Source organism: Drosophila sulfurigaster, chromosome 2L, assembly GCF_023558435.1.
Source record: "Drosophila sulfurigaster albostrigata strain 15112-1811.04 chromosome 2L, ASM2355843v2, whole genome shotgun sequence".
NCBI classification, from domain to species: Eukaryota; Metazoa; Arthropoda; class Insecta; order Diptera; family Drosophilidae; genus Drosophila; species Drosophila sulfurigaster.
The window spans coordinates 2,092,356-2,102,003 of NC_084881.1; the positions used below are offsets into that span (position 1 = coordinate 2,092,356).

At 37.4% G+C, this 9,648-nt stretch overlaps 2 protein-coding genes across 2 annotated transcripts; one reads left to right on the forward strand and one right to left on the reverse strand.

Annotated features, from left to right (window-relative positions):
* Positions 1 to 2,829: 2,829 nt before the first annotated feature.
* On the reverse strand, positions 2,830 to 3,712 carry LOC133836794 (uncharacterized). The gene is made up of 2 exons (XM_062267383.1): positions 3,473 to 3,712; positions 2,830 to 3,405 (listed from the first exon to the last, which is right to left on the reverse strand). Exons 1-2 carry the CDS (start codon positions 3,710 to 3,712, stop codon positions 2,830 to 2,832), a joined length of 816 nt encoding a protein of 271 aa, XP_062123367.1.
* A 1,190-nt stretch (positions 3,713 to 4,902) lies between these two features.
* Positions 4,903 to 5,981, forward strand: LOC133850771 (uncharacterized). The gene is made up of 2 exons (XM_062286956.1): positions 4,903 to 5,030; positions 5,090 to 5,981. The coding sequence occupies exons 1-2, from the start codon at positions 5,006 to 5,008 to the stop codon at positions 5,368 to 5,370; spliced, it is 306 nt and encodes a 101-aa protein (XP_062142940.1). The 5' UTR covers positions 4,903 to 5,005; the 3' UTR covers positions 5,371 to 5,981.
* Positions 5,982 to 9,648: the final 3,667 nt, after the last annotated feature.

Here is a 9,648-nt window from a genome sequence, read left to right on the forward strand (position 1 = left end):
ATGGTCAGCTACGGTTTTGATGGCTCAACAGGTCAAAGTATATATAAACAGCGATTTCACACGGATCAGTCTGTTGGATTGGATCAGTCACTATTTGTAACTACAATAATTCCTTTAAAATTAATAGATTCCAAAAATCAAATTATTTGGTTGAATCCATCTCCTCAATCGGTCAGATTCTGCCGACACCTGAAAATGGAATTTATTAAGCAAACAACTGATCTTATAAAAAATGAAAAAACGGACTTGGACGAGCAAATAAAAAACCTTGATAACCACACCTATGTATACTTTCGGAGAGCAAAAAATAATAGTAAAATATGAAGCATATATACCTATTTGTTGAAACTTATGATTGGTATCCAATGTCACCGACTGTGCATAAAGTGTTGGTACATGGGCACCAAATAATGGAAACCTCCGTACTTCCTCTAGGTGCTCTGGGTGAAAATGCGTCAGAAGCCCGCAATAAATTGTACAAACGCGATAGGCTTTCCCATGCAAGAAAAAACAGTCGGCTGAATACTATATCAGATGTGTTTAATAGAGCATTGGATTCCTCTGACCCACTGCTTGCGACCATAAATCTAAAGGAACGCCACAGACTAAATTACAAAAAAAGGCTGCCAAGAGATGTTACAACAACAGGGGCATGTGTAGACCATAATGTTGAGCAGGTAGAAGAAGTCGCAGATAATGAATTTGAAATACTCGGGCTGGATTCCCTGGAGTTGGAGGAAGAGCTTTGGGAAGAATAAATTATTAACTGGGCATCAAGGTATGGAGACACAAAACTTAATATTGGGCTCTAACTAATTTTTAATTTAATTTTTTTAGGTATCCATATCAACTTTATAATGCAAATTTGTTAAAAATATTTAATACAATTTTATTAAATATATTACATTAAAATATTACAAAAAAACATTTTGGGAAAAAAATCGAAAATTGCAACTTTATGGTAAGGAAGGAGGGAGGGAAGGCGTGGTCCAATTCGAAAAAAAATACGAAATTCTATCTTTATTTTTTAGGTACGTGTACCAAATTTCATGTTTCTATCTTCAAAAATGGTAAAAATGACGCAATTCGGGGATTTTTGCCCATAGTGGACTGGTAGCGTGGACATTAGGGCGGGTCAATTTTTTTTCGCAAAAATCGTCCCCCATAATCGGAATCTACGAAGAATTCTAAGAAAATTTCACCATGAAACCATGTGTCTAAAATGAATTCCTAGTCCGCGCCGTGAAGCTTAAAGATTGCACTATGAGGTACATAAGGTATTTCCAGGTATTTAAGGCATTTTAATGTATTTAAAAAAAAAATACGCATTTTCCAATTATGTTGGAGTCAATTCTGATTCATTTTTTTACAACAAATTTTATAATTTTTTTTTTAAATTTATTAAACTTATATATTTTTTTTTAATTCGACAAAATGAGCCAAACTAGACATGTACTGAGCCTCATATAAGAAAGTAGGAGCAATGCGTCTGTAACTTTTTAACGAAGTAAGGTATCGGTCTAAAAATTGAAATATATATTCAAAGGCATTTTAGGCAACTAAATAAAAGTAGGCTTGGCATGATAAAAGGCGGAATTTAATTTTATTTTTTATTATAAAGTTTATTTGCTTGCAAAAGAGTTTTACGTCTTTATGTCGCAAGTAGTTTACCTTCGACAAATTTAAAAATGTTGGCTAATTTCATTATGCTTTCATATACCGATGTATTTTAATGTGAAATTTTTTAATTCGGTGGTATATGGCAGTAAACTCTTATTTAATTTTATTCAATCAACGCAATTTTACCACAAAATCTGAGAGAAATTGTAAACAAAGCAATCCAAAACAATGCATTCTTCGCCCATACAGAAAATATATTGTTAACAATGCTTTTCGATGAAAGAAAAGTAGTTCGCGAAAATGCAATTAATAAAATTATGTATTATCGCGAGAAATTATATGACCCAACTAAACTTAGATCTTATAAAAGAATCGGATTAATTTCGATTGCACCGATTATATGCATTTAGTTGACTTGGATATTGACGACATATTATTTGAACCACCATTTACTGCAAACATCCCACACGATCACTTGCTGGAATACATAAATTCTGCTGAAATACCACTGCCAGATCCAGCAATTCCATCGCACATTCAGGGCACCGAATGATGTGTGCAGTTGTTAACACATGTCTCACGACGAGTTATGCCACAGAATCGAGATGCTGTTATGTCATTTAATTTAGAAAGTCGTTCCAAAGTTCCTCAAATCGAGTCAAAGAAAGACTTGAGATTATAATAAGATGACGTTATATTCCATGTCAACAAAATGCAAAAATTACCTACTTGTTGGAAAGCAAATTAACTTTATAATAAAAAATAAAATTAAATTCCGCCTTTTATCATGCCACGCCTACTTTTATTTAGTTGCCTTTGAATGCCTTTGAATATATATTTCAATTTTCAGAACGATACCTTACCTCGTTAAAAAGTTACAGACACATTGCTCCTACCTTCTTATATGAGGCTCAGTACATGTCTAGTTTGGCTCATTTTGTCGAATTAAAAAAAAATATATAAGTTTAATAAATTTAAAAAAAAAATTATAAAATTTGTTGTAAAAAATGAATCAGAATTGACTCCAACATAATTGCGTATTTTTTTTTAAATACATTAAAATGCCTTAAATACCTGGAAATACCTTATGTACCTCATAGTGCAATCTTTAAGCTTCACGGCGCGGACTAGGAATTCATTTTAGACACATGGTTTCATGGTGAAATTTTCTTAGAATTCTTCGTAGATTCCGATTATGGGGGACGATTTTCAGGATTTTTTGGACAGGAACAAATTGACCCGCCCTAGTGGACATGCTGGCTGGCACTTGCGAGCATTCTCACCGAATCTAGTGTGGTAGAAACATAGTTTTGAACCGACATCATTAGAGCTATCATGTGTGTGCCGTGACAATTGAGCATGTTTTGATTGGCGTAGCTCGTCCTTAAGCTTGTCGACTTTTGTAGTGAGCGCTCGTAATGCCGATGTTACTTCTGACATGCCGGTTTGCTTGCCGCTCAGAGCATCAACTTGGTGCTGCTGCTCTGTTAGTGCCGTTGACTCAACAAATGCAGAAACTGGCTCGCTAGCTTCAAGCATTTTGTCTGCAATCTCCGCCAATTTGTAAAGGTTGTTCTCGTCCCATACCGAAATGAACGGTCTGATCGAGTTTGGAAGCTTCGCAAGAAACAATGATCGAATAACTGCCTCGCAGCCCGTGGTTGGTGCTAAACGCCGCATGTGGTCAAGGATTTCTGACGGTTTCTTGCCAACAGTTTCGCCGCCACCCAAAAGCCTTTTCAGCTTTGAGTCTGATGATTCTGCGAATTTGTCAAGCACGCGTTGCTTTAAAGTGGCATATTTGTTTTTGGTGGTGATGCGATCAGATCCTCCAATTTGGCAATTATGTTACAATCTCCTCCAAATTCACAGATATGATGTCGAATTTGTTATAGTCAGTGACATTATGCAGATGAAATAGGCGATCCAACTGAGAGAACCAAAGCTGAGGATTTGTTTTGTTGAATTTCGGAATGCGAAGTTGCACGCATTGCGATGAGAATCCAGCTGGTTGGCCATGTGTCTGCAGTTGCTCGAGTTGCTGTTTCAGATCCCGCAGTTGTTCTGCGAGGTTTTGATCGTGTGCCTGCATGTTTGCGTCAAAAAATGCGTCTTCAGTGTTATGAGCTTGGCATTCCACTAAACGTAAATTGTAGTTGTGTTTTTGCAGTCGGGGTCACCACTTTGGCGTCTTCATTGGTGTGGTTGATTTAATGAAAACGCCGTTGTATTTAACTTAACTTTATTGATTAATATAAACGTATGACTGATGAAATTGAAAGTACAAATTCAAGTGGCTTCGCCATGAAGTTGGCTGCGATCGATTCGCGGGTTGCCCAACTAATCCCTTTGTGTTGGCAGCTGATCTTTTGGTGTTGCCAGCATATGGGCAATAGGTGGATGACAGAGTTGCCACAAGCTTTCAGACTCATGAATAACTAAAGCTCCACTTCTCAAAACAAAACATGACAAGACACTTAGTACCATTATCTGAAACTACAAAAATAATTTTCTACAACTAAACAAATTAAATAATATAAATTAAATAGAACAATAAACATATAAATAAATAATAGGTATAAATCTATATGAAGAAAAAGAAGAAAAATATTGTATACTTTTAGGCTTAGTCGGTCTATTACAGGATCCAGGTGTTCATACGGACAGACAGACAGACGGACATGGCTAGATCGTCTCGGCTGTTGACGCTGATCAAGAATATATATACTTTATAGGGAAAACGCCTACTTACTAGGGGTGTACCGTATATAGTATATTTTGAATGGGGTACTATATCGATACACCAAATATACAATTTGATATATTTTAGTATTTTTTGTGTTTTGGTATATTTTGAGAAAAATACCGCAATATTTTGTTTTTATTCAAAACGGGTAGCGGATATCTCACAGTCGAGAACACTGGACAGTAACTTTCTTACTTGTTTACTTTGAAAAGAGCGGTTATAAAACACCCCCGAATCTGTCGGAATTCTTCAAACAATAAACCGAAGTTTAATATATATAAGGCTAGTTGCCTTAGTTTTATTATAATATAGTATTATATAAGGTAATTTTAAGATAATTGATAACTTAATTTAAATACTGCTGAAAATGACACGCAAGGCTGTTCTGCTTTACTGCTGATCACGGTTCTGGTCGTACTGCTGCCTGTTAGTGCTGCAAAAACATCGGCACACTATCGATACTATCGATGTTTTTAATTTTTAAAGAAAACATCGATGTTTTTTTTGCGCTATCGATGTTTTGTTTGAATGGATTACCATCACAAAATTTACTAAAAGCGCGCGAAGCAGGTTTGGGTAACATTATAAATTACAGATTATTTTGAAAGCTTGGCTTAAATTGGTGTTGGCGGTCGTACGATGGCTAGTCCTGTAAATAGAAAGCGTAAGTACATGTTTCTAATCTGTTTGAAGGTGATTAATTCATGGCTTGTGTGTTTTCAGGCAAGGCAACTATCACAACAGGCAACGACAATGCGGCAAGCAATTGCGAAATAAATGATTCAGATGAGGAGAATAGTAGCTGTATTCTGAGCAGCAATGCAGCAGCTATGCCTGGCAAGTCAAAAGTTTGGCAATTTTTTGAAAAGTCGAAGGATGGCAAATTTGCGAAATGTAAGTCGTGCGCAAAAATATATAAGACTAGTGGTAATACTACCAACTTAAGAGATCATTTGAGACGTTTGCACCCATCTCTTAAAGTGAGTGACCTGCCGAAATCATAAAATACCATTTTGCCATTCATAAATAAAAATATGACAAGTCTTCTGAACGCAAAAGTAAAATCGACAATGCACTGTCCGAGTTTGTCGCTTGTAGCATTCAACCTTTCAGTCTCGTTGAGAAAAGTTCTTTTCGAAAATTTGTTGCTGTTCTTGATCCTCACTACGAGTTACCATCAAGAACAACTTTAAAAAATTTTAACATGGAAATGCGCTACAAGGAAATGACTGCAAAGTTGATGTCAATATTACAGGATATTGAAACTGTAGCTATCACCACTGACTTGTGGACGTCAGTAGCAAATATGTCATACATTACTATAACATGCCATTTTGTTGACAACAATTATATTTTGCGTTGTGCTGTTCTATCCACAATGTCTTTAAAAGATGAAACAAACCACTCCGCCAATAATATTGGTGACACATTAAGTGATGTGCTTCAAAAGTGGAACATATTGGACAAGGTTTCCACAATTGTGACTGACAATGACAGATCTATGATCAAAATGTGTGAAAATTTAAAAAAACGACATCTGCCTTGTTTTGCCCACACTCTTAATCTTATAGTAAGAGAATGTCTTTCAGTAGACAACATTCAAATTGTAATAATCAAATGCTAAAAAATTGTCACATATATTAAACAAAGCAACATCGCATATGCGAAATTCAAAGCAGCACAGTTGCCAAACAAAACATATGGCTTAAAGCAAGAAGTGCCTACCAGGTGGAACAGCGCCTATGCCATGTTAGAGAGAATACTTGCGACCAGAGAAGCACTTGGACAAGTTCTGCTGACCACTCCCAAGACACCGCCACCTCTAACTGCGGAAGAAGTAAATGTAATAATGGACTTTGTAAAGCTGCTCGCACCGTTTAATGACGCTACCCAAAAAATATCGGCTGGAGCAACTGTGACGATTTCTCTAATCATACCATTTGTCTGCGGACTATTAGAAAATATGGAGGATATCAAAACAACTCTTCGAACGGACGAAGGCTTTAAAATGCGTGAGCTTCTCGTGGCAAATATAAAAAAAAGACTTTTAGAATACGAAAAACGCACACCAACTAGGATTGGAACTCTGCTCGATCCTCGTTTCAAAAAGGAAGCATTTTTATCGCCTTTGAATGTTCAAGAAGCCACAAAATTATTAGAGAATGAAATATCTAATATAAACAGGAGTCTGGATATAACGCAGGAAACTTCAAAACCGCCAACACCAATAGAATCAAGCCAACCACTGCTTAAATTTTTAAAAGAAACATCGCGCAAAAGATAAAAAATTGTCGAAGTGATTCTATTATAACCCTGCGACAGTACTACCAAAGTGCCAACATTGACGAAAATCGAGATCCGTTGAAGTATTGGAAAGTAGGGTAAAAATTATTTATTAGTTAATGCATTATTTAATTGTAATTTTATCTCATGCAGCGAGCCATCAACGACACAGCTCTCCAATTGTATGCCAAGAGAATTTTGTGTGTTCCAGCAACGTCAATTGAGAGCGAGAGGATTTTCAGCAAAGCTGGAATTATAATTTCAAATAAAAGGGCATCCCTTAAGCCCTCAAATGTGGATAAAATAGTGTTTCTTAGCAAAAATCAATGGATAAACGAATAATTATTATTACTATTAACATTTATTATAAGTCCAAAGATCTCAACAGATCTCAATGCAGAGTTTTTGGCCTTGAAGGCTGTTATTATTATTTTGTTGATTTGTTATTTTTGATTTGCTTACTATTCATTGAATTAAATTTATTATTTGTTTTGGTTTAGAAAAAAAACTCGCTTTTATTTAAGATTTTAAACTTGTATATCAAATAATTACAAAAAAATTGTTCTAAACATCGATACTATCGATGTTTTTTTTTTAAAACATCGGAAACCTCGATGGTGCCAAACCTCAATGTTTTTGCAGCACTAGTGCCTGTTCCTTCTGTCGACTCCGATTTCTGTTCACGCCGGCTACTCGATACTTCCTCACGTCGACCAATCGATATCTGCTCACACCGATATATCGATGTCCGTTCACACCGACTTATCGCCCTTTCCATCTTACATTCGGCCACCCTGATTCAGTCATCAGCCTCTGATGACCAGGCTTCTTCGTTGACCTCAGCATAACGCCACACCTTCATGATGTCGATGCTTGTAGCGGTATTAATAGGCCCTTCTGTGTTACCAACTTTACGCACCTCATATCTTCGACCCTATAAAGTATATATATTCTTGATCAGCGTCAACAGCCGAGACGATATAGCCATGTCCGTCTGTGTGTCTGTCCGTCTGTCCGTATGAACACCTAGATCTCAGAGACTATAAGAGATAGAGCTATAATTTTCGACAGCATTTGTTATGTTTGCACGCAGATCAAGTTTGTTTCAAATTTTTTCCACGCCCACTTCCGCCCCCGCAAATCAAAAAAATCGAATCACAAGCGTAATTTTAAAGCTAGAGTTGCGAATTTTGGTATATACTATAATTACTATAGTACTTATGATTCCTGAAAATAAGGTTGCGATCAGATAAAATTTGTGGAAGTTATTAAAGAAATACTTTTGTATGGGCAAAAACGCCTACTTACTAGGGCTCTTAGTTGCTTTGGCCGACAATCTGGTACATTGTGCCGTCTATGGTATATTTTGAATGGTGTGCTGCATCGATATACCAAACATACCATTCGGTATATTTTTTTAGTATTTTCGGTATATTTTGAAAATAATACCGCAATATTTTGCCCTTATTAAAAATGGGTAGCGGGTATCTCACAGTCGAGCACACTCGACTGTAACTTTCTTACTTGTTTGTAGTTATCCGGTGCATGCTATATTTCATCTTTCGCTTCTTGCCGAGTCTTCTGTCGCTCCTCGTCGAAACTGTTGTACATTTCGTCATCTAGCATCTGTAGAACTCTGCAATCGGCATCATTTCTCATCTTAACGCCAAACATAAGCTCGAATGGTGAGCGCTTCGTAGACTTGTGCGTGGTACCATTGATGACTCGCTGCACCTTTGGTACAAACTTAAACCATTTGTCGGGCTTATCTGCAGACAGCTTTGAGATTATGGCCAAAATTGAGCGATTAACGCGTTCGACTTGGCCGTTTCCTCTTGGGACTCCGGTGGTGCTCCAAATGTGCTCGATTCCATTCTCCTTAATCTACGTCTCAAATGCAGCTGATGTAAATGCCGATCTTGAGCTGAATTGGGCACTCAGCTGTTTTCTTCATCGCATTGAAATTGCCAATCATTGTTTCCACTGCTCCTTTATATTGCGGAGAGATATCAATATCAGTGTTGGTTTCTAAAATATTAAAAACACTTAACTGATTTGGTTCTACAGTTTCCTCCCCAGCAGGGGGAGAAAACTCGTAGCCGGCTGGTGTCATCTGCACTCGAAACTTTGCCACGAAGTCGTATCCCAGTAAAGCATCACTGGCGATGGCATCTTGCGGAACAACTAGGAACCTGTGTGTCGTCGATCTTCACCTCTGCATTGAATTGACCCAGAGGGCGAGTCACACCTCTTCCAAGACCTCGTAGTGTTGAAACACTCTGCTGTAATTTGACGCCACTAATTTTATTGACCACTGCCTCTTTAATTATTGAGACGTCCGCTCCAGTATCCACTAGCGCCTCTACCACAACGTCAGCAATTCGCAGCTTTTTTAGTCGACGATTCTCGTAGACAACTTTCCTGTTAGGTGCAGCCTTGTAGTTTCTTGACATGTGCCCGTTTTCGTTGCACCGAAAACACTTAACCTCACTCTGACAATCTTTTCGAAGGTGGTCGTGTGCGCCACAGTTAAAACAATGCTGCTTTGCAGCAGGTAATCGTGAAAACTTTCGTCTTTGTGTTTCACACGCTCAGCTAATTTCCTATTAATTTCGGCGCTTGACACATTTCCCTTAGCAAATTCTTCAATCAACTTTGTTTGCAATGTATTATATTCGAACACTGCAGTTGACTCCAGAAATAGTGCCGCTGTACAAGTCATCTTGGCGCCCGCTTGGACATATTTCTGCTTATCACTGAGTCCGTATGCGTCTGCGTTCAACTCAAAGTTTTGAAACCATGCCACCACTTGCATACTGTTTCCATCGAACTCGGGTATAATTTTTGCAAAGTTTTCCACTACCAGCTTTCCTTCATCTTTTTGTATTTCGTCAGCTCGGATTTTCAAGGTTAACAGCTGTACTAGCTGCTGCAGCATTTCATTATTTTCGGTAATCATAAACATTTCTGCTTGTGTGGTTTTGCTGTCTTTCTTCTCA

Excerpts from the sequence above, each read along its gene's own strand:
- LOC133850771 (XM_062286956.1), top strand. The coding sequence starts at position 5,006 with ATGGCTAGTCCTGTAAATAGAAAGC. Across the intron at positions 5,031-5,089 it reads TAGTCCTGTAAATAGAAAGC|GCAAGGCAACTATCACAACA; the intron begins GTAAGTACATGT and ends GTGTGTTTTCAG.
- LOC133836794 (XM_062267383.1), bottom strand. The coding sequence starts at position 3,712 with ATGCAGGCACACGATCAAAACCTCGCAGAACAACTGCGGGATCTGAAA. Across the intron at positions 3,406-3,472 it reads CTGTGAATTTGGAGGAGATT|CAACGCGTGCTTGACAAATT; the intron begins GTAACATAATTG and ends GCCACTTTAAAG.